Genomic DNA, 27,471 nt, shown 5'->3' on the forward strand with positions numbered 1-27,471 from the left:
AAAGTCATTGTTATGCAAGTCCAAGTCGAGTCGCAAGTCATCAAATTCATGACTCGAGTCTGACTCGAGTCCAAGTCACATGACTCGAGTCCACATCTCAGAGGTGGGACAAAGTCATTGTTATGCAAGTCCAAGTCGAGTCGCAAGTCATCAAATTCATGACTCGAGTCTGACTCGAGTCCAAGTCACATGACTCGAGTCCACATCTCAGAGGTGGGACAAAGTCATTGTTATGCAAGTCCAAGTCGAGTCGCAAGTCATCAAATTCATGACTCGAGTCTGACTCGAGTCCAAGTCACATGACTCGAGTCCACATCTCATAGGTGGGACAAAGTCATTGTTATGCAAGTCCAAGTCGAGTCGCAAGTCATCAAATTCATGACTCGAGTCTGACTCGAATCCAAGTCACATGACTCGAGTCCACACCTCTGCCACTCAGCTATAACACTCACCACTCAGCTATAACACTCGCCACTCAGCTATAACACTCGTCACTCAGCTATAACACTCACCACTCAGCTATAACACTCGTCACTCAACCATAACACTCACCACTCAGCTATAACACTCACCACTCAGCTATAACACTCGTCACTCAACCATAACACTCACCACTCAGCTATAACACTCGTCACTCAGCTATAACACTCACCACTCAGCTATAACACTCGTCACTCAGCTATAACACTCGCCACTCAACCATAACACTCACCACTCAGCTATAACACTCACCACTCAGCTATAACACTCGCCACTCAACCATAACACTCACCACTCAGCTATAACACTCGTCACTCAGCTATAACACTCGTCACTCAGCTATAACACTCGCCACTCAACCATAACACTCACCACTCAGCTATAACACTCGCCACTCAGATATAACACTCGTCACTCAGCTATAACACTCGTCACTCAGCTATAACACTCACCACTCAGCTATAACAATCGCCACTCAACTATAACACTCGCCACACGTATGTAGGCGCATGTAACAACCACTTGACGTTATTGATACCACTGATATCTGAACCAGTATTGGGCCTCTCCCCTAGGTCGACTCAGTCTCAAATGAATACCTGTTTCGGTGTGTAAGCATTGGCATCTGGGGAGACAAAGGCGGCCGAGCGTGGCGTTGGCCACCCCTCTCCCTCGCGTGACGTACCGGCCTCAGTAGTTGATCGCGAACTGCACTCGCCACTGGAGTTTGTGAACTACTATGAGGGGGGGGGGGATCTTTGTCTGTGTGTCTGTGCGTGCGCTGTTCAATTTACCAGAAACAAACAGGCGACGGTGAATTCCAGCTGAGACAGAAACGGGAGAGCTGGGTTGAGGGGCATTTTTAACCTGGATGGCCTCAAGCATCCTTTAAAGTCGAATGTTTCCTTGGGGGGGGGAGAGGAGGGGCATGACAGCGAGCGTGTGCTTCCTAAATAATTGGCTGTTCCACCTTCGGGCAGCCCTGCCAGGGAGATTCCTCCCGCCTTTGTGTCGACGACAAATCCACTGCGTTGTCAGAAGAAGCATCATCGGCTGCTCCGGAGGAGTGATTGAGCAGGAACGCGTCGCGTAGATTATCGGGAAGGAAGCGTGTGTGTGTGTGTGAACGTGTGCGTGTGTGTGAACGTGTGTGTGAACGTGTGCGTGTGTGTGTGAACGTGTGCGCGTGTATGTGTGTGTGAACGTGTGTGTGTGAACGTGTGCACGTGTGTGTGCGCGTGTGTGTGTGAACGTGTGCACGTGTGTGTGCGTGTGTGAACGTGTGCGCGTGTGTGTGTGTGTGAACGTGTGCAAGGCTTGCTCTTGGTGGTGTGGTTAAGAATAATGTTATTCATTTTTGTTGTAAGCCGCAAGATTGCGGACTCGTTATAGGGTGGCACATTGAATTGTCGGCGTCAAAGAGTTCGGCGAAGTTGATTCGCAACAGATAAAATATATATCTATCTGTGGCGTCTTAATGTCCAGTACTGGTGATATGGCCTCAGTTTGACTGCGTCTTGCGTTGGCACAGCGTGAGTATAACTTACATGTGATGAAAGTGAGCGGGCTTGGGCAGAGAGCAGCTGTAAGAGATGGTGGCCGATGGATGAGACTGGTTACAGATTGGCAGCCAAAGGAGAGAATTCATCCTCAAGGATCACCGCCGTGGCAGCAGGACGATGCCACGTGGCATCCCACGACTGGTGGATGATGATGATAATAATGATTGATCAGCGAAGCCTTGTCGTAATTAATGACTTTAATAAAATAATTTTCACCATCATCATCATCCCTCCATCGATCGTCTGGGGTTGGCAAAATGAGCGTCACGTGGTGAGGCTGCACGATCCCTGGGAAGTCACTTAAGGGTCATATTAAAGTCTCGACGAGTCACTGCCATGGCAATGTGGATTTGACACCGTGTCTTATAAACAGGCACTGCAGGTTAGCGCTGTCGAGTGCTTCAGAGGGCACTTGGGACACTGCATGTTTTTAAACAGCGGTACAGTACAGAGATACAGCAGTACGTTTTGACTTCAGTTCAGTCCATGTATTAGGTGTAGCCCTGTGAGCCATTCGGCTCTTAAATCGGGTGCAACCGCAACTGACAGAAGTCTGCACGGCTGTGAATGAACTCTGGGCTGAATGCAGAAGGTGGGGGGGGGCTCGGTATAAAAATGTGTCACGTTTACAACCTCTTTACCAAATGTTCGCGTCTATAAAGTGCAATGCACGTTTCAAAATAAAAACAAGGCGGCATGCAATTCTGCACAAACCGAAAGCAGTGATGATTGGCGAGAAACCAACAGGCTCGTTTACTGTTTAAAGAGCAAAATCCATGCCGACGCATCCGTCGTTTTTTACCGATGGGCCAGACATCTCGAATCCCCGTACCGTGTCGTATCGAAGCACGGAAAGCGGGGATTGCCTAATGCGCGTATCTCGTCGAACATTCGTCTTGGCTGCCAGCCCACGCTTGCCGGTCAAGCGCTCAGGTGAGCTGCGAGGCACAGCGGCAGCAAAGTGTGCCGGGGGGTGACTCGCTCACCCACGTGTCATCACTGCTTGCGGTTTGTGCAGAATTGCATGCCGCCTTGTTTTTATTTTGAAGCGTGCATGCACTTTATAGACGCGATCATTTGGTCACGAGGTTGTAAACGTGACACATTTTTAAACCGAGCTCCCCCCACCCACCCACCTCCTACATTCAGCCCAGAGTCAATTCACAGCCGTGCAGACTTCTGCGAGACTTCTTCCTCTTCTTCTACTTCCAGGCGTCTGTCCCACTCGCGTTCGGGCTGCCCGGCTGCCCTTGCTAGCCCCTCTCCACGCTGCCCTGTCCTGCGCCACATCGCCCCCCCCCCCGCTACCGCCGTCGCCTCTTCTTCTGCCTTCTTCTGCTCTTGATCTCTCTCCTTCCACTCGCATCACTCGCCACCTTCTGACCCACATAATTTCCCTGTCGTCTCTCAACACGACCGAACCACACCAGAGCCCTCTCTCTCATCTTCTCCGCGATTTCTACCACCAGGGCGGGGGGGGGGGGTCTTCCTCTCGCTTCTTCAAGTCTCGCCCTGCCTTTCCTTGTTAAATCCCAACATCCACCGCAACTACTCGTTCATCCGCTACGAGCACATCCCATTGTGACGATGGGTTCACTTCGCCACGCGCTCACGCGTCACCTGTCACGTGCCTATCAATGAACACGTCCGTCCGTGAACGACGTCAATGCCGAATGAGTCTGCCGCGAGCGTGCCCGCGCAAAACATCTCCGTCGTCGCAATCGATGATCAATAACCCTCCACGTCCCAACACTGCTGTTGCTCAGCCCGTACGGAGCAGCATCAGCAACGTCAATCAAAGTGCCCCCCCCCCTCGCTCTGCGTGCCCGTTTCATCTTCGTGTCTCCCGTTCGCGCACGGCGCACAAGAAGGGTTTGTCTCCGGCTCCCTTGTTCGGCACCGGGTCGTTTTCAAAGTCGCCGCCTCCTCCGTCTCGACCTCGGCTCACTGTGACGACAACCCAAGCACGCCTCATCATTCTCATTCAACGCTGTGCAGCGGTGAGGTTGAAAAACAAACCAAAAAGTTCACGCGAGAAAAAAAGATATTCCGCCGTCGTCAGCTGTGTTCAAACAATATTCCACGAGCACATGGATTTCATATTCATTCCCCCGCTATGTTTTGACACTCGGGGTCGTTACATCGGCGTGCGTGTGACACGAAAGCCTCCCTCGCCCCGCCTCTCGTCAACGCGACGTTCCGCCGCCGTCCCTTCTCAAGGCGCGCATCTCGCTCTGTCTGCAGCGCGCCCGGCGCCCGAGGCAGCGGCAGCAGCAGCAGCAACAGCGGCATCCCTCGGGCCGCGAGGCTTCAAGACAATGGACTGCGCCTCGCCTCCCCACCCACCCAGCTCCACGATGACAGCACTAACCGGTGTTGAATAAAAAACAAATCTACAAACGCCAATCGAACACAAAGACGTCAGAGCGCAAACACGTGGCGCGCTAATCCTTCGCTGTTCACGCTGTGCATTATGCAAATCGGGTCCCCTCCCCTCCGAAGCCTCTCCTCCTCCTCCGACTCTCTCTGCGTCTCCGCGTCGTCTCTCCCCCTCTCCCCCACGAGTATTACCGCCGGTCCAGCCGCACCCTCCGCGTGCCCGGCGCGCTCCAGGCGGCATGCCCAGCGTGGGCGGCCTCGCTGCGGGCAGCCGCGTCCAGAGCCTGCTGAGCCTCGCGTCCTCTCGCGTCTCGTGGCTCCTCTCGCTGCTGTCCAGCGTGTGCACGGCGCTCTGTATCAAGTACAGGTAGGGGGTGGGGGGGGGCTCGCGTTGGGGGGGGGGGGGGCTTTGGAACGAGCGGTGGCGGTGCCTCGGCTGGGTCTCGGCCCCCGTGCGCTTCCAGGCTCTCGCTGCGATGATGACGACGACGCCGTCTTCCCTCTCCATTGAGCACGCGTTGTGTTGGCTTCGGTGGTCACTTGCACCCCTGCTGCTGCTGCTGATGCTGCTACTGCTGTAGTGACCGCAGCTTTCTCAGACATGTGGGGGGGGGGGGGCGTCTGGTAGGGGAGGAACTCTCTCCCTGCGACAGCTTCTGCTGAAAGAGCCGCGACGTCGCGTTCGTCTCGCCCCGTGGTGTCGTGGGAGCCAGCCCCGTGTGTGCCCTCGCCTGCGTGTAGTTGTGGATCGGACACTTTCATGAATTCTCTGTGATGCGGGGGGGGGGGGGCGTCTTAAGAGAGGAGTGGGGAGGTGTGTGGTGTAGGAGTGGTGGTGAGGTGTTGTGTAGGAGTGGTGGGATGAGTGGTGTAGGAGTGGTGGGTGTGTGGTGTAGGAGTGGTGGGATGAGTGGTGAGGTGTGTGGTGTAGGAGTGGTGGGTGTGTGGTAGGAGTGTTGGGGTGTGGTGGAGGAGTGGTGGGATGAGTGGTGGGGTGTGTGGTGTAGGAGTGGTGGGGTGTGTGGTGTAGGAGTGGTGGGATGAGTGGTGGGGTGGGTGGTGTAGGAGTGATGGGGTGTGTTGTGTCGGAGTGGTGGGATGAGTGGTAGGGTGTGTGGTGTAGAAGTGGTGGGGTGTGTTGTGTAGGAGTGGTGGGATGAGTGGTAGGGTGTGTGGTGTAGGAGTGGTGGGATGAGTGGGAGGGTGTGTGGTGTAGAAGTGATGGGGTGTGTTATGTAGGAGTGGTGGTGAGTTGTTGTGTAGGAGTGGTTGGATGAGTGGTGGGGTGTGTGGTGTAGGAGTGGTGGGATGAGTGGTGGGATGTATTGTGAAGGAGCCATACGTTCCAATTCCGGTCAACAAAATCCATCATCACTCTGGCATGATAAATTAGGTACCACGTTGTGGGAATTCACCAGCGGTCGACTTATGGGGGGGGGGAGTCTGACTCGCACGAGAGAAATTTGGAATTTCCACGACTTGTTCAGGCCCACAAACGGATGTGAGCATCCCACTACTGCACTGCTTCGAGCAGTTATACTGCAGAAGTAACTTTTCTTTTGTTGGAAATTCTACGTTAATGTCACATATGTGTTACATGTAACGTGCGTGCAGGTAATATTGTGTGTTTAAATTGTTTTTTAATGAGTGGGCTGGGCTACTTTGGTCTGGGTTTTTTTATTCATTTTCAGCGTGAAACTTTTTCAGAAAAAAAGAGGATAATAACCCAATCACACGTCACTATTCTTGTTCCCAAAAGTCTAAAGCAATAGTTTCTACCCTGCCGTGCACTGCAGCATCAACATCTCTTTACCTAACGTATATCAGCCCAATCTTAATTTGGAGCTTTCGTGACTGCAGGAATTACTATTTGGTTCTTTCGGTAAAGTCACGTATAAAGATAAAATAATAAATTTTAGCCCATTTCATGTCATTTTCAAGTCATCACTTCGTGAACAAAATGAGCGCGTGCGGTTACTTGGTTCGTCACTGCAACATTTTATTTAAAAAATATAGTTTAATTTAATTATATCGTGCCTAATATTAATACTAATCATTCACACCCCTTTATCAATCCACTGCTGGATGAAGGCCTCCCCATGCCACGTCAATCTTGGGAGTTGTTTGATCAAATGTAACCAGGCTGATCAGTGCCGGTTGATGGAGAAGGGCACGATGAGATCTCACTCGCCAGCGATGTTCGCCATGGCCAGGAATCGAACTCAGGTGGCTGCGCTGATTCGAGGCAGTGCGCTAACCGCTGAACATCGCCCTCCTGCCCAGTTTCACATCATTCACTTATGAGATTGTAAACATTCAAATGTGCGAAAATATCCATCTCAGGGCGCCAGATGCGGTTGTGAAACTTCCTAAACGACCCATGTAATATTGTTTTAAAACAAGCAATTCTTAAATTATAGCAACCGTGAGTTGTGTTTGTGCTTCACTTATCATTGTCCAATGGGCTGATAGATGCAGTCCCTTGCATAGACGTGAATCCGTCTGCACGAGTGAACCTATCTCGACTGGCTCTCCCATGAAGGGAAAGTAGTCATACAGCGGCCGCTATACGTGCACATTTTCAGTAAACTAACCAACTCGTTGGCCGCTTTAGCACGCTGAACAGTTTTGGCAGAGGTACACCAGCCGTGCGTACATTATGGGCAGTTAAGCCACTGCAGTGCTTTACGTCATCGGCTGAATGTACGACAAAATTGTGTACTTATGATAATGAAAACATTTGTCTGCAGCATACTTTATTATAAAGGAACACAATATTGAATTGTATGGCTTAAATGCATTTTAAAATTCATTTCGTTAAATTAATGCGACGTTTGTGCTGATAGTTGGTGATGTTTTGTACAATTTATTTATTTTGTACAAGTCCTTTGTACAATTTCTTTGGACAATAATGCGTGCAATTGTTAATCTGTTGCCAATATAGTTTGGCAAGACAAGGGGTGACAATCGCATATACACGACATTGGATATCCCACAATGCATCGGTCCACTCATGTAGCTCAGCTGGTAAGAGCAGCAAGCCCACTCGGTCTTGAAAACATAAGTTCAAATCCAGACAACGATGAACTCAGCCCCACCATCATTCCTCCAGTGACAGTGAATTGAGCTTCACCTTACAAGGCTGCACGACTCTGCGTGAAGTATTGGATAGACGGGACCTTGCCATGAGAGTGTGCAATTTCCACCACAAGCTCAATACGCAGAGTGTGACACTGGCTTTCGATGAGCCCCCACGTAGACGTCCTTGTCATCGCCATTGTTGTTGTCGCGAGGCTGTAACTTCTTACTGCCGGGAAAAGCCACCATCGATTTTATACCATCCCTTCCTTTCCTTCCTCCTTGTTCAGTAGTGACCTCTGAACCCTTTAACGTTGTCTGGCTGCTGCCATCTCGTACGCTGTCTCCCTCTGCTTCTTTTGCCTTGACTTGCTGTCCGCTCTGTGACTGGGGTCGGCCAATATGGCAATAATTTCTCCATGCCACTTATCAAGAACTGAATATGCACTTTGCTCGGCTTTGCCCGTTGCCCCGACGATCGTAGAAATGCAATGGAGTGGAGATGTGTACCCAACCAAATAAGTGAAAACATATTTTTTTTACCTTACATCTCCCATTGAGGTTTACCATTCCCTCCGCTCACTTTCGAGATGAGGGTCAATAAATGTGCAGTTATTATCAGTGCGATGTGGTACGACTAAATATTGCCAAATAACTTTATCTGCGTGCACCGAGCCCTAATCATGGGATGGGCTTCCTCGCTCAGGTGCGTCCCTCGACTCAAAATATTTAGCCCCCTGTCTCGTTTACGGTCTCGTCTCCACAGGAGCTTGGAAGCGTCGGGCTCTGGAGGTTTGTTTGCATGTTGAATATTGTCAATGGTGAGGCTTCTCTGTGTGCGTGCCACTTTATTGACACACTTGTCATTCCGCCCCCGGCTCCTCTTTTCCAGAAAATGCTTTCAAACGGCGCACTTTTACGTGGAGGACAACGACTCTCCCCGGGTGATCCCTGCCATCCCGCTCGCCGCGATGCCAGGTACGTGTCTCCCAACGGCACCCCCGCTGATGGCGACGACGATGATGATGATGGTGTTCAAAATTCACGTTTCTTTATTTGTCCACGACAAGCTCTGACTGAGCCTCGAGGTTCCTTTCGAGGACTGTCCTGTGTTGTTGGCGTCGTTGGCCAGGCCATGAATGTGCGGTTGGCTTGTGGATGGGGGGGGGGATGTCGTAGAAAACTCACAAACTTGAGCGGGGTGACGCTCAATGCTCCGCACGGTTGGATCCAAGAACACACAGCTGTACTTTCCGCAACTTTTTTAAGAAGTGGGAAAACCCACCCGCGGATGGGCTGACACTCACAGGTTCACAGGCCTCACTTGCTGGACTGCCGCCCGTTGGGCCATCTCACAGCTCAGCGGCTCGAGAGCCTCACGATGGAGTCTGTGATCCATCAACCCCTCATGGACAGCCCTGGAATATGGGCGTCTGGTGCCACCCACTCGAGTGAGTTCACCAGAGTGCACCCTGCCCCGCCCACGTTCCTGAATGTTAAGAACGAGACGGAGCTAATAGATGCTCGATTCGACTAGTGGCCTTGACTCACAAAAACTCATGGCCACGTGGTGGGGGGTGTGGGTTGGGGGGTGTTTGGTGAACTGGCACACCCTGAGGACAGTACTGCACGGCGTTGAACACGGGAGGCGGCGTGTGGACGCACATGAACCCTCAGCGTTGCGTTAACACACGCGGAGCGGGCAGCGAGCCTGCGTGTTGATGATTACGGGGCGGCTGAGCGTCGCCGTACTCCGGTACCCGGTACCACCGTGCCCGCTCCCGGTGATTGGCGGGCACCGGTTAATTTGTCGGCGCGTGCGCTTTGTGACGTCCGCTGTCCGCTCGACGAACCGCAGCGGCCGTGACGCTGCTGCTGCTGCTGCCCGATGCCTAACGATGGGGCAATGGGGATGTTTGCCGTGAAGATTGGAATCGTTTTATTGGCCCAAGATTCGGGGTAAATGCCAATTTTGGAAATGAAGGGAATGTCGCTGCGCCGGCCATAAAAGCGGAGCGATGCGCGCTTGTGTGGCAAGCACACACAGAGATTTGGGCACGCAGAGCGAAGTGTTCTTTGTGTGGTGGTTTATCTCTGAAGGGAGGGAGGGTCCTAATGTGATCCCTCTTGGCTCTGAGTAAAATACTTTGTATACAATTTAAGCATACTACGATCGCACTCTACATGATTTGTTTTGTAATAATGTGCAGTTTCATACGGCATCGTCCACGCAAATTGCATCTCACAATCGCCGTGGAACCACAGACAAGCTGGAAGGCAGTGAGCCAGTGCCAATAACTGCCAAAGCTCTGCTGACCTCTATCAACTGAAATGTTTTTTTCTCCAATGAATGTGTGTTAATACCTGTGAGAGGAAACCGAAGCACCCAGAGAGAACTGACGTATGAGAGGGTCCAACCCTCTATCCCATGCAGAAAGGAAACTCCAAATATACGGGCGTCAGGGTCGGGATCGAACCAACGACCTCCTGCATACAAGGCGAGGTAGTTAACATCTCGACACTGTGAAGGCGGTTGGAAGTTCCACATTGCTATGGCAGGGCACAGTCGCTAGACAGGGCAGTCGGTCCGATGAAATGTTTTTTCCGCGAGGGGGGTTTGTCGCACGCCGTTAGGAAGTCTTGCTCTCCGCTATGAATGTCCACACCTGGGGCTGAAAAAATGACGGTGTTACATTCACTGCTTAAATTTAGCACCCGACAACAGCGAAGTGCTAAAACGATGCGGTGACATCATCTCCGTCTTCTGTTGTGTCACGGGGATTGAAAATGGAATTAAAATATCCCCAGTGTTGTGAAATGATCAGACTAATTATACTAATGAAGATTTACTATAAAGTGGCTGTTAGCAGATACACGATAGTAATGACTATACCGGACATGAAAATCAGGCCATATAATACTCGTATGCAATATTACGATAATTGAGATGATGAAAAGTGTTGTGTTAGACCGTGGCAAGCCCTCTAGAAGCGTACAACCCATCTAATACACAAGGAGGGTGAGTTTCTACTCTACGCAGTGGGGGATTCATTTAACATTTTACGTTTGTGGCAATACCAGCTGAAGCTTTGGCATACCGTGCATTGTAGGCTTCGGGTTTGCTACGTGTCTAAGAGATTTCAGTATAGCGGTGGATTATTGAATCTATCTGTGCGAAGCTTTGCGCTTTTTATCTTGTGTAAACCGGTTTCCTTCCACGTGACAAACACGCGTCCATGGACCGGAGCAGAATGAGCACCACAGGCTGTGGTGAATATTTAGTGATACCAGCTTCTGTATTTGGATTCTGTGATAGCATACTTTATTAATCTAGGTCATTGAATTATTCGCTTTTACTGGCGGGTCAAACGTATTGTAACGACTCGGGTCGTATGAGCAAGTAAAATAGATGTTGTCTGGGCCGAGGTGATTCGGGGGTTTACTTTGTTTTATTTTGTTGAGAATCCTGTGAGTGTCACTTTGAGATCCACAAAAGATTGTCAATCAAAGCACCGTGCTAAAGACTGCCGATTGCAGTGCACGGCCATGAGAGATGGCGATGGCTTGGAGGGGGGGGGGGTAGATCCAGCAGCAGATAGATCATGGCTGATGATGGTGACAACGATGATGTTGATGATCATGATGATATTCATAAAGATACGTGACATTTTATAAAGTAACAACGCTTTTAAATAATCTGTGAGAGTGAATAAATTATTTAAATCCTTTAACGTCATTCCATCTGACATTGAAAGCTGTAAATGAAGACATTGCGTTCGTAATTATTTGTTGCATAGTAATTCTACCATTGAGAAAAACAATATGTTAAAATGAAATTCGCTCAATTGAATAATGAGCCATGCCTCCTGTTCATATAATAACACAGCCAATCGAATTCATAATTGATTAATCCTTGACTTTATATCACCGTGAATTCACGATCTAAGCCATCAACTTGATTTGCTGCCCCACTAAATAAATCTGTCTGTAAAAATATCGCGAACGATCGCACTCGATGTTGGAAGGAGCCCTCGCACAACCGCTAACGCTCACTCTGTGCACAACAATAAGCTGGGACGTGGACGCTGCACTCTGCAGCGCTTTGCAAATGAGTACGAGATTGAATACGGAGATATAGGCCGGCAGTAACTCAGCTATTCTGTTCCATTTCGCATTTGTATAGCGCCCTGCCAGGGCAGTAAGCTCATATCCTGGTCAATGTTGGTTCACTTTATTGTCCGCAAACATCCCAGGTAACCAGAGTAGGCCTGGAGAAAAATGCACGCGCAGAAAGTGACGGGTTTACACTCAAAGAGCCACACGGACACTTTAAAATCCTGGTTGTGAGCACAACAGAAGGTCATTTTCAGCAGCAAAACGTCTATTTCTCTCTGAACTGCATGAACATATAAATGTCGACCTTGTATACACCGCTGCTGTATGTGCTAGACACTCAGCAGAGCTCTTCTCGTGGAAGTCGTTGAGTCAATCGTGGGGAGAGACATTCATGCATGTCCAGACCCACACTTTAATATTCTATACAGTCTGTTACTCTTTGATATTTTATGGAATGTGACATACGGAGATAGATCCTGTTTAGGAAATGCAACGTGGTTATCATCTCGTCGCGCTTTAAAGTCACGGCATGTACGATTATAATATCCCCCACACACACACGCGAGCGTGGTGAAGTACGGTCAATCAACCTCTCACGGCCCACACTCCATGGAGAGTTATTCGTTCAGCAGCGGATTAACACACAATGGGCTCTACGCGTACACGCATCTGCTCGAGTGAATATTTAATTGTCTTGTCGATGTGTCGATGCATGCATGTGGAACTGAAGGCTGTGTTCCAAGAGAGCCCTCTGATTTATGCCGTGTTGGATTAAGTTGTTTATTGCCATTTAAAGCAGTTGTCATCGAGTTTAAACTAAATCCTTTGTGTGTTGTCTTATGTTGCGTCCAACATGATTAACACCTTTCATTAGCCTCTGATCACCCATGCCATTGCCAACACATGGGGCTCACGATCATCAATTTTATTTTCTGTTGCCAACTCCGTATTAAGAACTCGGCGTTTTAAAAATGCCCAACCACAGCAGCTTTCACTTTACGCAGATGTGCTAACAATTTGACGAACGAGACTAATGTAATACTAGCGCTAATGTTGACCACACTACAGTACTCAGACCATCTACTCAGTTTAGGCTGAGTCAACCTAAGAGTGGCCAGCACAACATACATCTGGCCGCCTTCGTGCTATTGTTGACCACAGTACTCGGACCGGCTACTTATTTTAGGCCGAGTCGAGCTACTGGAAGCCCAGTTTGTTGTCCCCATAATAATTGTCAGTGGAGCTGCGTGAGGCTGGCAGCTGAACCATCCTGACATCTTGGGGCTGTGCACAAAAGAGTGCAGCCATCTCTGTCGTCTGTCATGGATTGTGAACTTGGCAATCCAGACGGTCAGAGGTTTAAAGAGAGTCTAGTTGATCGTTTGTCTCACTTATTTTATATTTGGTTGTATTGCTCTCCGCCACGCCTGACTTGTAACACGAGTGCATTGTTTATGACACAAATCGATTGGCGTCCACTTATCTGACGTTCATTGTTTAAAAATGAACGAAAACACGACAATTTTTTTTTTGCATTGTGAACGAAGAATAGATGTTAACCTCATCGACGGTCGCAACACTCCTTGTTTTTAATACTCACAGCAAATTTGCAAAGCGCCTGCCTGGTAACATGAGCAGGGAAGAACGCTCATCCTCACTGGTGACTCTGAACAAGCAGTGGAAATTCCACATTACCATCGAAGAGACCAGTCTCTCCCTAAACTGGTGTTGACTCCCCACAATGTGGTACCGACTTGGTCAGCCTCTCCGATTTTAACTCGGAACCTTCCGGTTGCATTCAAAACGCTGCAATGCGCGTGGAATAGGCAGATGTTATTTTCGTTTAAAACGCACATTTGGTATCGTTTCATTTGACGTTACGCACGATGCTCGCGGGGTTCTTTGTCTTGGGCTGTCCACGCCGCTTCGGATGACCTGGGTTAGCGCCGTCAATTATTCACCGGGGCCCCGTGTGCAAAAAATCATCGCCCCATTCATTGCCGTTGCCCCCAGTGTTTCAATGACAGATTCCAATCAATAGTCGACATCTGCCACCCTGTCGGTCGGCAGCGAGAGCGTCACCGCTCGCTCGCTCGCGCCGAGATGCAAACACGCACACAAAGACGACGCCGGGGCCGTGCGTACGGGGAAATGAAATCAGAACGGGCAAATACGGACGCGGATTTGTGTCAACACGAGTCCACGCTCGCACGCACGCAGGGAAATTGGGCTGGTGCCGCTCACGAACACAGCCATTGCTCAGTCTAACACGTAGGGGGCTTTCGCGACCAATATTATCCATAATAGAGGTGTTATGATTAGATCGCGTGGATATATACATGTGTCGTTAAACCCGCCACCACCCGACGCAGCCGATTAGTAAGGTTTGCCACGTAAGGAAAGCATGCGAGTTCGTTACTAGTACAGCACGACGGTGTGTTGGAGAGCAAACCCACAACATTGACAATTCGAGTACGACATTTCGCCAGTAATTACAACTAGCACCATCAGCCATTGCTATGTTTGTAATGCAACGAGCTGCCAACATTGTACCATGCATGTAATCGCAACTCCCATCGACCAAAGACAGATTGCTCTCTTTAATGTACGTACGTTGAACTCCTTCCGCACCGCACGTAGCCAACCGGGGTAATCAGAGGTGCGGACAGGTTCTGTTCGCAAGCACCTGTTAAGGTTGGTAAGGAGCGTGACTGGATGGTGCGAGCAGCACCGTACCCCCGCCGCCCTCGTTTCCACATCGCTCTGCTTGGTGCCTTCATGTCTGTCCACAAGTGCCAAAGACAAAAGATCCCCCGTATAGCTTGAACAGGCTGTAGGGACAAGTGCTGTTCGCGAGCCCCTATGCAGGCTCACACGGCTCATACGGGGGTAGGTGGCCAGCACCGCACCCGACCGCTTTTGTCTCCCTTGTGGCGATGTGTGTGTGTGTGTGTTGCATGTGGGGAGCGGTAGTGCAGCGGTTAGCGCTACGAACCCGGCGACCCGAGTTCGATTCCCGCTCACGGCCAACACCGGTGACGATGATCAGATCCGGTCCTGAGGCTCCCCTAGGTCGACTCAGCCTTAAATGAGTACTTGCTGTGGTGTGTAAACATCGCCACTGGGGAGACAAAGGCGGTCGGGCGTGGTGCTGGCCACCCACCCCCTCGTGTACCATTCCGGCCTTCATAGGTGCTGCTCACTAACAGCACTTGCCCCTACAGTCTTTTAAGGCTTCACGGGGAATCTTTGTCTTTGTGCGTGAATGCACAGATCTACCCCCCGCCCCACCTCACACAGCACTTCTGGTATCGCCAATTAAATACTCTCCATCCCACGAAGCATTTCAATTGTTGCATTTGACGAGGCGCCCGTCCCGTTTTGCAATTGTGTTTTGCGCGCTTTGCGTGAAGCGTTCTGTGTATCCGCAGCAGTGAGGGGCCGATTCCGATGTCTGTTACCTCTCGTTATTTGCATAATGCCGTTCCTGGGAAGCGTAAAAAATTGGACTACGAGCTCGAAGCCCCGGGGGGGTCGGCGTGGGGAGAAAGTGCAGATTGTGCAGGTGACCCTTGCACGCCCGTTGCCATTTGGTGTCAAATTTGGCAGTGCGATTTTGCTGACTGCTGCCGAATTTCGCTCACCGCAGAGGCTCCGAGTTAAAGATTAAATAAATAAATAAATGCGAAATTGATGGAGGTTGACTCCCGTGCAGATTCTGGGATTAATGAGGCATACCTGACCACCCCGCGCACGTTTTACGGACACGTTAACGTTTAATAATTGCTCAATTTTATCCGTGGCCGGAGACTTAACCACATTCCGTGCCACTTAGCAATGGGCCGTGCATTTCAATCTGCACAGAGGATCATGTTGGAATACTGTTAATCATCCTGGGCTTCTTTTACTGCAGCGCTCGGTCCAATATGTGAATCCCACGGTTTCTTTATATATCAGCAGTTACTGTGTTTTTTTTTTAAATGAAGGATTTTGCTTGTGCATATTAACGATCGTGGCTCGCGTTATTCTTTTCGCGAATCACAGGAACTGAATGAGTGCCCTCTCGTCAGCGCAGTGAAATGAGGGGGAGTGTTTCGCTTGATTCTTAGCGGGGGTTATTACTACTCCCATATTACTTCTATTTGTTAGTCTCTCATCGCGGTCAACAGGGGCGGTGGGGGGGGTGGTGAGAGGCCGCACTGAGGAGGGGGGTTGACGGCTGCGATCGCTGACGACATCTCCACAAAGCCGTGTCGCCCGTGGTCGTTCAGGAATATTCTTTCTGGGGTCAAAGCATTTCCTTTCTTCGACGTGCGCGTGCGTGCGCGTTCCATTAACACGCCAGCGGCGGCGGCTCCCGCCACGATGCACTGTGCACAATGGGGGGGTGCGGGGGGGTCCAGGCCGTTCTTAGGAATCCGTCTCGTCGAGGCAGGGAGCGTTCGCACGTTTTTTTTTTTGCAGACGGACGGCATATCTAAGCGGGGAGGTCGGTTTTCACCGAGTCGGGGTTTACCGCCGCATTCGTGGGCAGATTGAATGGTCGCGCCTCCGTTTTTTCTCGGATGTTCTCGCCTGTTTAATCGCATCTCTCAGTGTGTTTTCGCATGGGCTCAGTTTTTCTATTTAGGCCTCTTACATTCCAGACACACAGCTGTAGCATGGTTCGTAACTTCTAATCAGACCTCTGTTCCACTCACGCACACAACTAAGATATATTTTCATAGCACTATTTATCCAGCTACGTTTGTTTAGTCAAGCCAACGCTCAATTGCTTGCGACCTTCTGGATGTCATCAGCAGAGTTCGAGGCTTGTTAAATTAAACCCTGCCGGGTTATTGGCGAGAATGCTCCGACCTAAACGACAGGGGTCCACCATTCAGCGCAAAAAATAGCAATTGCCGTACGCGAAATTCATTCAGCGTTGACGCGGAACAATCTCGGTCTATCGTGCACGCACGGTACGAGCGAACCCTGCTTCTCACGCGTGTCCATCCCACGTGAAATCTCCACTCGGGCAGTGAACGCCCAGTCGGCGCTCTGTCGCGTGCCGGAGTTTATTTTAAACGGCGCTTTGGCGACACCCGACGACGATTCGTCTTCACGCCGCTCGTTTGCGCCGAGAAACTCGCCAGTTGGTCCGCTCGGCGCCGTCTCGCGCCGAGCAGAGCCGTCGGCCCCGAAGAACGAGCCGCACAGTTTGCGAGTCTGCCACTGCAGCGCTCAACAACTACTTTCCCGTTTAATTCGATCGTGCTATTGCACGATGCAAGCGTTGCAGACTATCCAATTAACAGGAGCATGACGCAGATGCGATTATCTCCCTAACCGCATGACCCCAATCTTAGCTGAGGCAGCTGCTCGTGGTGCAGATGACGGATGACGGCAGTCAGTCAAGCGCGTAGACTGGACGTGCATTGATTCCTCGATTTAAAGTCGACGCTTACGGCAATATAACTGCATCGGGTTGTGAGTGTAAGAATCAGTTATTTACTTTATATGTAACCAATCAGAATATAAGATGTCAATGTTACATTAAAGCTTTTGTGGAGTAAGCAAAGCCATACAGACGAGACGGAACGAGATGGGGGGGGGGGGAACGGGACAGAAGAATTAATTCTTGAATCATGACCCCAAATTGTGACGAGTCGTCGAATCACTGGGAAGGCCGAATTGTCACGATCAGGGAGTGACGCAGGAGCCCAAAGCCCCAAAGCGTCAAGCGATCAGCAACGAAGAGCACTCATCAAAGATGTCATGGATACGAGTGTAACAAGTCTTTTGTATTGAGCTACGTCTTATTAAGGGCTTGGGGAAAAAGAAGATGGGAGAGATTTCCAAAATGGAGCAGAGCGAGGCAAGAGAAGTGTCGTGGCCTGCAGTGCGGTGCTGCACTCTGCCCCAACTGAAAAATGTGTTTTCTCGTGATTTGTTTACCTTTCCGAAACTTTGCATTCCTATCGTCTTTTTGTTTTGTTTGTTGTTGTCATTTTCTGACCCGCCCCGACTGGACATCTGTGAAAAAAAGCTTCATAGCTCATCGCTTTCCTCCAGTATTAATAAAGATTCTGATTCTGAAATCAGGTGTGGAGTGAAGGTTTAATCCTCCGGTCATCCTCTCCCTGTGTGTGCGTCTCTCTCTGTCTCTTCTCTGTCCCTCCGCAGAGGAGATGGAGGGCATTCCCGTGAAGCAGTTTCCCCGACACGTCGCCCGTCTCTACGCCGATGGCCAGCGCGGCTTCGCGCAGGAGTTCGAGGTACGGCCGCAGACGGCCCAAGCCAGGCGCCAGCGTCGCCAGGCCGTTGTGCCTTGTCCGCCTCTTCGTCGAGCGAGCGGTTCGCGACGGGTCAACGAACCCGGAGAGTTAATTGACGCGACGAGGCCTCCGCAGGCGGGCCCGGACACGACCTCTGCGGCTGCCGCCCGTGGCTCGTTGGCAGAGGCGACACAAAGCGCCGCGACGAGTTAGCGCGAGTAACGAGGCGGAGCAGCGGCGCCGTGGCTAACAAACAAAAAACCTGGCCCCACCTGCGTTTTATATCCGGGCCAGGGCTAACGGCGGCAGCGGCTAGCGATGTCTGACCGGCGGGGAGCTTCCGTTTCCGCGACGGGGTTCGAGCGAAGCGTCGGTCGACGCGATGCCGAGCGGCGCGCGGCGCGAACCGGGAACGCGTCGGCGGAGAGCCGCGCCGACCGAGCAGTCCTCCCCTCAATGGCGCCGCGTGCCGCCCCCCTCCGCAGGAGATCCAGAGGAGCACGATGGGGAACGGCGTGACGGCCGATCAGACCAACCACCCGGAGAACAAGAGCAAGAACCGCTACATCAACATTGTGGCGTGTGAGTGTCGGAGCCCGCCCGCCCGCCCCGCGTCGCTGACGCCATCGCGCCAAGCGCTTTGGCTTTTCTCACCTCCCCGAGAAGGTGGCGGGGCCGATGCGGATGTCGCGTTCTCGCCAATTAATAGGTGGCAGCATCGGGCTCGGGGAACCGGGCTCGGTTATTAAAAGGTGCCAGCGTGGAATTTCAGTTTTGGTCCACGGCAGAGAAACAAACTGGCAAGCCGGTCTATTAAGGGCGCCGCGGATCATTGTCGCAGGAGGAGGGAGAGGCTGGAAATGTTACGCGCGAAGACGTGTACACACGGACGCACGAGTTGGGCACGTGCCATTGCAAGCTGGCGCATGCATTGTTCACTCTTGTTGGGATAACCAGCAGAGCACTCGTACAGGGCCTACCCTTGTCAATGGGACCATCCCTGTCTCTCTTGACTTCTCGCCTTGGTTAAAGAATATAAAAATTGTCATTTTCATATTTACGTGTTTTTTTACATCATGGATATTATTATTATATTGGCATCGGTTGTGTCTGTCTGGTCCACAACTTCGTCTCTCCACAGACGACCACTCGAGGGTGAAGCTGAGAGTGCTTTCTGGGAAAGACTCCAAGCATAGCGATTACATCAACGCCAATTACATCGAAGTAAGTTGCACCTATGCACGTACGTATGTTGAACTTCTTTCGCACCGTACGTAGCCAACCGCGCTAATCACAGGTGCTTGATGAAGGACGACAAACTAGACAGACATAAAGCAGTTAGCAAGAAATTAGTCCTCAATCTATAAGTCACCGTTCTACTGGAGAAGGCTTAACTCATGCTAATCCCCTGCCCAACCGCCCGCGACGCCACACGGCCTGCCGCATGCCCCTCCCCCCCGAGCCCTTGGCTCCTCCCCCCCCTAGTACCCTATATAAACACGTGTCTCTAAATAGCTCTGGAGCAGTCACACCTGATGACGGATGCTTGTGTTCCTTCCGAAACGTCGCGATTTAATTGAGTTGTTTTATTTTAATTTGTTTTCACCTACGTGACTTTACCGAAAAAACCAAAGAGTATGGATGCTTGCAGTCACGAAAACTTAAAATCTAGAATTTGTGGTCGGTGTCAGTCAGAGTTTTTATTTTCCCGGTCGTTTTACTCTCTCTAGGATTTGACATTCTCAGAGCGGTTTGTCCTACACAGTCGTGCGACTTTAAAAATATGTTTTTTTTCGTGATTTGTTTAATTTTCCTCTACTTTGCACTGCTATCGTGTTTCTCTAATTATGATCCGCCCCCGACTGTACATCTGTGACAAAAGAGCTTTATAGCTCATCGGATTCCTCCAGGATAAGTTTATATTCTGATCCGATTGTGATTGTTGTTTTGCCTGTTTTTATTTCATGTCTCTACTTTTGTGTTTGTCTCTTTTGCTCCAATGTTGTTCCGTCTGTGTTCCCGCGTTGAGGCGTCCGCTAAGATATCCCGTGGAAGAGTGCGTCACTCCGTGTGAGAGAACGGCGCACAGAAGCGGATATCACAGAATTACTTCTGAGATCCCTTCAAGTGACCTTTTTATCCGTATGCCCCGCTACGGAAAAGTGGTTGCCGCATGGCGAAGTGATATTTTTTCATTCATCGAGCTGAGATTTTGCCAAATGAAGAGGAAAACCGCATTTGTTATGATGGGTTTTTCATGTTACCAGTGACGATTGGACTCAGACCGTCAACACAATACCCTTGAGAACCCGTTTTAATGAAGGATGGATGCTTGGGGTAAACCCACAATGTCTGAACTTGACCGTAGCTTCCTTTCGGTCAACGCAGCCTTAACTGAATACATAATGCAGCGAGTAAACATCAGCACTGGGGAGACAAAGGCGGCCAGGAATGGTAGTCGCCACTCACCCCCTCGTGTGATGCGCCGTCCTTCATAGGTGCTCACAAACAGCACTTGCCCCAAAAGTCTGTGAAGGCTACACGGGGGGGGGGGATCTTTGCCTTTGTCTCGTATGCGCGCGCGAGTGCATTTCATTTCATTTCCCAAGATTCCGTGCCCAATCTTCTCCCACTGACACGTTGGCAGGGCTACAACAAACCTCGAGCCTACATAGCCACCCAGGGGCCCCTCAAGGGCACGTTCGAGGACTTCTGGAGAATGGTGTGGGAGCAGAACGTGCGCGTGGTGGTGATGATCACCAACCTCGTGGAGAAAGGACGGGTAAGTGGACTGACGCGGGACTGCACGCGACTCCGTGGCCGTGCGTTGCTCGAATTTGCCGCCCGGGTTGCGAGCCTCCCGGCGTGCGCGGTGCGATTTTTCTACGCGGCCGTCGTGAACGTGCCAGCGACGCGAGAGCGGTCGTTAGCGGAGCGCCGATCAAATGAAGCGATGGATTAATTCTGCCCTATCCAATTTCTTAACAGGTTTTATTGATGGGTTTTTTTATCATGCGGCTGAAATTGTCCTTCCAAACACTGTGCTCACGCGAGCGGTACGTGGCAATAATGACTGTAATACTTTCCAAACATTTTACTTTTGAATGTGTAATGATAATGACAAAAAAGTGTTTTAATAGCAAGCAGCAATTGCAGTCGTTGATGTTCATTAAGGATGTTATAGGGCCGATGTTGTACAGTGTGTCATGAAATTGGCACCGTTATTAATCAGCTTGGAGGATAGTGTTAACAGCTGTGTCTAAACACATTTTATGTAAAGATATTACATGTTGCAAGGCACCCCTGCTTCGTATAAATGAAGTTGAAAATTGCACTTCATACTATCGCCATGCTCATTAATTGAAACGACAACTTACTTTCCGGTTCGTAGGGACATTTTAGTTCATGGCAAACATGTTGCAATATTTGGAGCTCGTATGTAATTTTGCATTCTCGGAAAAAAATTGGCAGACTCTTTTGTGTAATTACTCAATTTTATCCGGATTGCACTTTCGGTGTCGTGGCACGCAAATAATTCGGATGTCCCTCGCGCAGCAGTGTGACCCTTGCTCATGCTAGAGCACAGCCCACAGAAGCGGACAGCACAGAGCTACCGCTGAGATCCCTTCTGCGTGCGACCTCTTGTCCAGTCCACACAGTTAGTGATGTTCGTCGAAGGACGGTGACACCCGGTGTGGAATTTAGCCAAAATCAAGTGGAGAACCGACATGTAATGTGGTGGGTTATATTTCCACGCAGTCATTGGTGACTTGTGACTGGCCTGAAAGCACCAACTCACTGCAGCCGGGATCCCGGTCTGATGAGAGGCGAGCGTCTCTTTGCACGCCTGAGTCTCAGCCGTGCCAGCTTTGAACTCTGAGCCACTCGGCCATTTCTGACTTAAACTGAACTAATTTTTTTTCAGTTTTTACCAGGTAGGGCCCCACTGAGCCACTATGTAGCTCTGTTTCAGATGCGACCTGGCTATCACAAATTGTAGCTCAACGAAGTGGCTTATCGCGTGGCAATGTCCAGCAGCGGTTTTTTAGCAGCCAATTTTACTTTACAATTCGAATTTTAGTTTTTGTTCCACCACGCAATCCACACCCACCAGGGTGTAAAACTACACCGTACTTTACAATGCACGTAAGGTCGTAATTTTCCCACAATGCATTTCAGTACACCAGGTGGCTCAGCGGTAGAGCGATCCGCACGCAAATTCTACGTTTGTGGCTTTAAATCCAGCTCGAGGGGGTTTAACTCGGCCCATCATCCCTCTGGGGGTTGATAAAGTGAGTACCGCTCTGCGGGGAAGTCAACAGTGTTCATCCTATGGATAGACTCACCCCGCCCCCCCGTCCCTGCCATAGAAATGTGGAATTTCCACCGCTGGCTCAGGAGGGTTGTACGTGGGAGATGCGCATGGACTCGGTGTTCTTTTGAGCAGGAACTCACTCGGCTTTGTTTTTAGTCTCAGGTGCCTCGTGCCCAGAGAGTGTTTCAGATCAAGGTGCCTTGCGTGGCGGTGTTTGTTTGTTTGCGTGCGTTCTGTGACGTGCTCATCAATTCACATTCGGCTTGGCTTTTAGGTAACTGGAAACGAACACAATGTTTACCACATGAAGGGTTCCTACGTCGATTTGCAGGACAGTCTGGTAAATATGACAACGCTGCGGCTCAAGCTCCCTAACTGCATAATTCATGGTGTTTTTTTTTACGAATTAATATCCTTCCTAATTGCTACAATAAACACGAAACTTACCACTTCGTTTCCCTAACAGTCATGTAATAACAAAGCGCATCGTCTGCGAGTGGGGTTCTCTGTCTTCTCTCACTCTTGGGGAGCAATAATTCGGTTCTTCTCGGGCGGAGAAGCGTGTGTGGTGAAGAAGGTGCAAGTGGGACGGTAATATGAATCGTTCAAAAAAACCTCCCTGCATTTCAAGTCTATAGTACGCTCCACCGGCTGCAAATCCCTTTGGGAAATTATTTTGAATCGCGAGTGCACTGGCACAGCGTGGAGCGTTCCATCCTTACCCAGGGGGGTGTTTTGCTCGATGCGGTCACCGCCAACTCGCGGGTGCATCGCTTTGTCCGGTGAACGGTTCCGCTGTTCGGCGTTTGCTTTGAAATGAACGGACAGCATTAAAGGGACACTGCTTCACGAATGCACTTGCACACTTGCGGTCCTTAGAATAATTACTTGTCGATGAATAACTACGTGTATTTTTACCCAAATGAATCATACACCGTTAGTTATTATGTTTCATACGTACCTCGTGTTTTCCGGATTTTAAAGCCACATTGGCAACGTTGCGCCCGTATCAACCTTTGCCAGTAATTCCCACAAAGGTTGACCTGGCCACAAAATCATATCAACGGACTGTTCTTGAAGCAGCAATTTCACCGTAAACCTCCCGCGTGTAATGCATTCCAGTATCCCTTTAGGGAGGTGTTCCTATGGAGTGGGCGAGTGTGCGTCTCTCTGGTGTGTGTAGAGTCCTCTCTAACATCACCACCTTCACAACTGTCGCTTTACCGGTACTAATTTTTGACAACGCGAACCGTACGATTCATGCGGACGCCGTTGATGCCGAACACAACTGAAACCATGCGCTGTTGAGTGCTCTTTGAATTCAATGTTTGAAACGTGTGTCAATACTCATGACGATCTGCCTTGGGCAGAGCGACCTTCGCTCCAGCCGGTGTGAGATCGGCGTTGCCACACGTGACGTCATTTGTACGTAGGGCACCACATTTCAGATGCGATGTCAAAACTGCAAAGTGGTCTGTTTTGATTATTTAAATAGCTTGCGTGATTTCATGCCGTTGTCCCTAACACTTATTTGCCTGGACATATGACCCTAAGGTACACCAAATTCATGCCGTGCTATTGGTTCCAATCTTTCGTTAAATTCCAAGTCCGTCAATCAACCTTTAGTTATCTAAACAAATTATCTGGTGCTGCTGCTGCTGCTGCGTTGGCAGTGGTGCCAAAACACAATTAACACTTTGTGGCCTGACAGCGAAAAAAATATATAATTGGGGACATTTCGGTCCATTGCCATTTTTGATTATCATTTATATAGCGCAATTAACAGGAATAATCCTGACTCGGAGCGCTTTACGCAAAAAATAAAATAAACCCTAGGTGAGACATGTTGAGCAAGGTAAGGAGATCTTTTGTCACCGTGGCGTCTCAGGTGCCTCGCCCTCGCTGGGTGCACATAGCCCGAGACCCCCAGTGTGGATGGACAGGGGAGCAGAGTGAACAGGCTCTGAGACGACTTAGTCACAACACTGCTGGCGGAAGGATCTCCACTCGGGGGAGCTCTAGAGAGCCCCCCCCCCCCCCCCCCCGAGGGTATTTGGCTGAATTCTCCACACTGATCGGGCGTCGTTGATAGATGGAAGAAGGAACTCGTACCGCTTTGTACAGCTCCCATCTCCAATACGACCCAAAGGGCCAGCGCATTCCGGATTCCAGTTGGCAGAGTTGTCTGAGAATGATCAGGCTGACGACGACGTCTCCCGTGTGAGTTGAAAGGCTGCCGTGGCCCGGTCTGTGGTCATGAGTATTCGTGTTCATCGCCGCGCTACGAGTGTGTTCGGTATCAATGCGGCTTTATAACAAAATAACTCGTAACGAAACAGCTCCAAACCTTGCAATGTTATATTCTTACACAGTCTTTCAAAATGGAGGTAATTGGAATTTCGTTCTTCTTTCTAATTTTAAACGGTTTATTATATTCTAAACTCATATACCACGTCGTATTGGCATACTGACCTCTGCCATGGCAATGTGGAATTTCCATTACTGGCAAAGGGCTGCCGACAGAGATGAGCAGAGCCCCGTTCCTCGTTTGAGCAGAATTTTTTTGACATGTAGCGTGATCAACAAAGATGGTCATGCATGACCATTGTTACTGTCAAAATAGCCTGTCTGTTATTGATTCAACTCGGAGCTCGGGCGATGATGATTGGTGGCGCCTGACCACCTGACAGCTGCCTCCCAGCTCGAGGGTGGTTCCTCGGCGGTTGTGAGATGAAATTTGCGATGAACGACGCCGCTAATATACAACGGAACGTTGTTACTGTTAACGTACACACAATTGCTTTTCATATCTGTTTCGACGACAAACTGCGAAATTTCATATCAAAGAAAAACAATGGGGTCCGCAGTACAATGCTAAGAGGAAATGCTGCGTGGTATGTGCAAGATAGTTCCATTTGCCAAAGCAGAACTAAGTGCCACTCGAGGTGGCACATGTTTAGGTGTACCCGTTTTTTTTAATTGGCTCATAGAAGTGCATTATTACGTGATAACTTACTTATAAAGTAATGTTATTGCATCATTCACTTGTAATTGTTGTTAATAGAAGTTTGTGCAGCTCAAGTGCTGCCACCTCAGATGGTACCAACTTGTCAAATATTTGGCCTGGGCCCATCGACTAATGCTCTAACATATTGCCTCGGGTAACATAAAAACTGTTTTATGTTAGCGTTGTAATTGCCATGATTTTGAAAGACTGCTTGGAGAAATATATATTTTTAACATTCTTAATTGCTGGCAAAAAAAATACAGGCAACGTGCAAAGTATGACAAAAAACTAAAAATGGGGTAAAAATGTAATAATTCACATTCATCAAGCATCGTGATTTAATTTGATCGCTGACAATTTATTTATCTTTAAAATATATGTATTTCAACGATGCGTCTACGCATGCCGTGTGCTGTCATTTAAAGATGTGAGAATATCCCGTGACACGTTGTGAGTACATTACGATTTTCTCCCGATGGTTATTTTTGTCAAGGCTAATACGCGTGTTTAATTTGCAAAAGGCGAGAATGGAACGGCTATGCTTTGGCCGTGAGCCTAATAGCAATGTTGTTTTAAAAAAAATTAAACCCTCGTGAAATATTTCGCCCGATAGCGTGTACTAAAACCAAACCCTCTTTGTGTTTCTTTTGCAAGCAACTAAGAAATGTCAAACGCACGCATAAACCATACAGGCATATGATTTTGCGTGTGTTTGTCCCTTGTGTGTGTGTGTGCGCGTGTAAACATTTTTAAACATTCGTTTTTAAGCAAGAGTTTTGATGTTCAACTTTAAAGCAAAACAAATGTATTAATACTAGTCTCAAATACTAATATTAAGTTTTGTATGAAACATTGTAATGGTGTAGCAATGTCTTTCTGCCGACTTGTGGGATCCCACCGCTCTTCGATCTTAGCCGTGGCTTGCCGTGAGTTCCGGTCAGGGGTTCAGTGTCGTCCGTTCCGTGTATTCTTCAGCGCGAGCAGCAGCGTGATAATGGTTTATTTTGGGTTGGATCGTGTAAATACAAATGTGTCGTTAACCCACCGCCACCCGACACGGCCAATTAGCAAGGTTTGTCACGTGATCACAAAACGTGCCAATTGGCTACTACTTCAGCACGTCGGTGTGATGGCGAGTAAGCCCACAGCATTTACAGTCGAATACGACGTTTCCCCGGCGATTACAACCAACTTCATCAGGCAATTTACCCGAATTGCTCAACTCGCAAGTGAAGGAAACGTCGGGGTTCGCTTCTGAGCTCTCCGTTCGGCACGACGGCCCACGCCTGCAACCTCGCCATCGGGAGGCAGGAGCTGGCTGGGTCATGCTCGAATCACGTGGACGATCGCAGTGATCGTGCAGAAGCCAGCAAGGTCTCCTGTAGGGGGGCGGTAGTACGGCTACTGGGTTGCTGACAGATCTGCGGGGAATTTGATGGTTGCCCTGCTCCGGCGCTCTGGTTGTAGATCGCTTACATCCGCTGATGGGTGAGGAGACGTCCCCACGATTTTCAGTCGTGCGGTTTGTTTCACCGTACTGCAGCCCATGCCAGTCAGTGCCAAGTAGTGAAAGGGGAGGGGGGTTGCTGAGGAAAGCTTCAGACATGTGATGTTGGCCGTGGAATCTGATGTCGGGTCACCGGTTCCACAGCGCATCGTGCGGAGGAATCCGACGAGCTGCAAAGCTCTTGTTCACCGATGTCCAGCAGGGGCACGGGGTCAGAACGTAGATCGGCCAAGCGACCCCAAGCAGGGGGGCCCCTCTGCGATTAAGTCAAAGAGACTCCGCGGGGGTCTTCCTGCGCTTAAGGAAAACACATGAAAGCCACGGGTGCGTCTGTTTAAACGAGAATGCCCCGGGGGACCACACTGAACACCCAAACTCGATCGGAACGCACGCCGCCGTCAGTCGGCCAGGAGGTCGGGCGGCAGCGGTAGAAGCGGCGGCGGCGGTGAAGGTACCTTACCCGCTGGGGGTTCACCACCACCACCGCCACCGCCGCCGCCGCGGGAAGCAAACTCTGCCCGTCGTCACCGCGCCGCCCTCTCGTTGTAGCGGAAGTGCGACCAGTACTGGCCGTCGGACGGCAGCAGCGAGGAGTACGGCGGCGTGCTCGTCTCGCTCAAGAGCTCCAAGACGCTCGCCTTCTACACCGTGCGGCGCTTCGCGCTGCGCAACACCAAGCAGCGGCGGGTAACGCGGCGGCGGCGGCGGCGGCCATCTCGGTGCACGTGTCTTCTTTGTGCGTGTGTGCTTGTGTGTGCGTGTGTGTGCGT

The 27,471-nt window shown here is 50.1% G+C and overlaps 1 protein-coding gene across 3 annotated transcripts in view; it reads left to right on the forward strand.

Moving 5' to 3' along the window:
• The window catches only part of LOC144943768 (receptor-type tyrosine-protein phosphatase gamma-like), a 156,025-nt gene that overhangs the window by 112,789 nt on the left and 15,765 nt on the right, over window positions 1-27,471 (forward strand). For 2 of the 3 annotated variants that reach the window (XM_078871578.1, XM_078871577.1), the window contains exons 15-21: window positions 8,392-8,477; window positions 17,781-17,872; window positions 18,358-18,454; window positions 19,014-19,096; window positions 20,520-20,654; window positions 22,462-22,527; window positions 27,251-27,388. In XM_078871578.1, coding sequence (XP_078727704.1) covers window positions 8,392-8,477; window positions 17,781-17,872; window positions 18,358-18,454; window positions 19,014-19,096; window positions 20,520-20,654; window positions 22,462-22,527; window positions 27,251-27,388 — 697 coding nt within the window. The remainder of the gene's footprint in view (window positions 1-8,391; window positions 8,478-17,780; window positions 17,873-18,357; window positions 18,455-19,013; window positions 19,097-20,519; window positions 20,655-22,461; window positions 22,528-27,250; window positions 27,389-27,471) is intronic. The other variant, XM_078871579.1, reaches the window with a different exon arrangement.

Source organism: Lampetra fluviatilis, chromosome 32, assembly GCF_964198595.1.
Source record: "Lampetra fluviatilis chromosome 32, kcLamFluv1.1, whole genome shotgun sequence".
NCBI lineage: Eukaryota > Metazoa > Chordata > Hyperoartia > Petromyzontiformes > Petromyzontidae > Lampetra > Lampetra fluviatilis.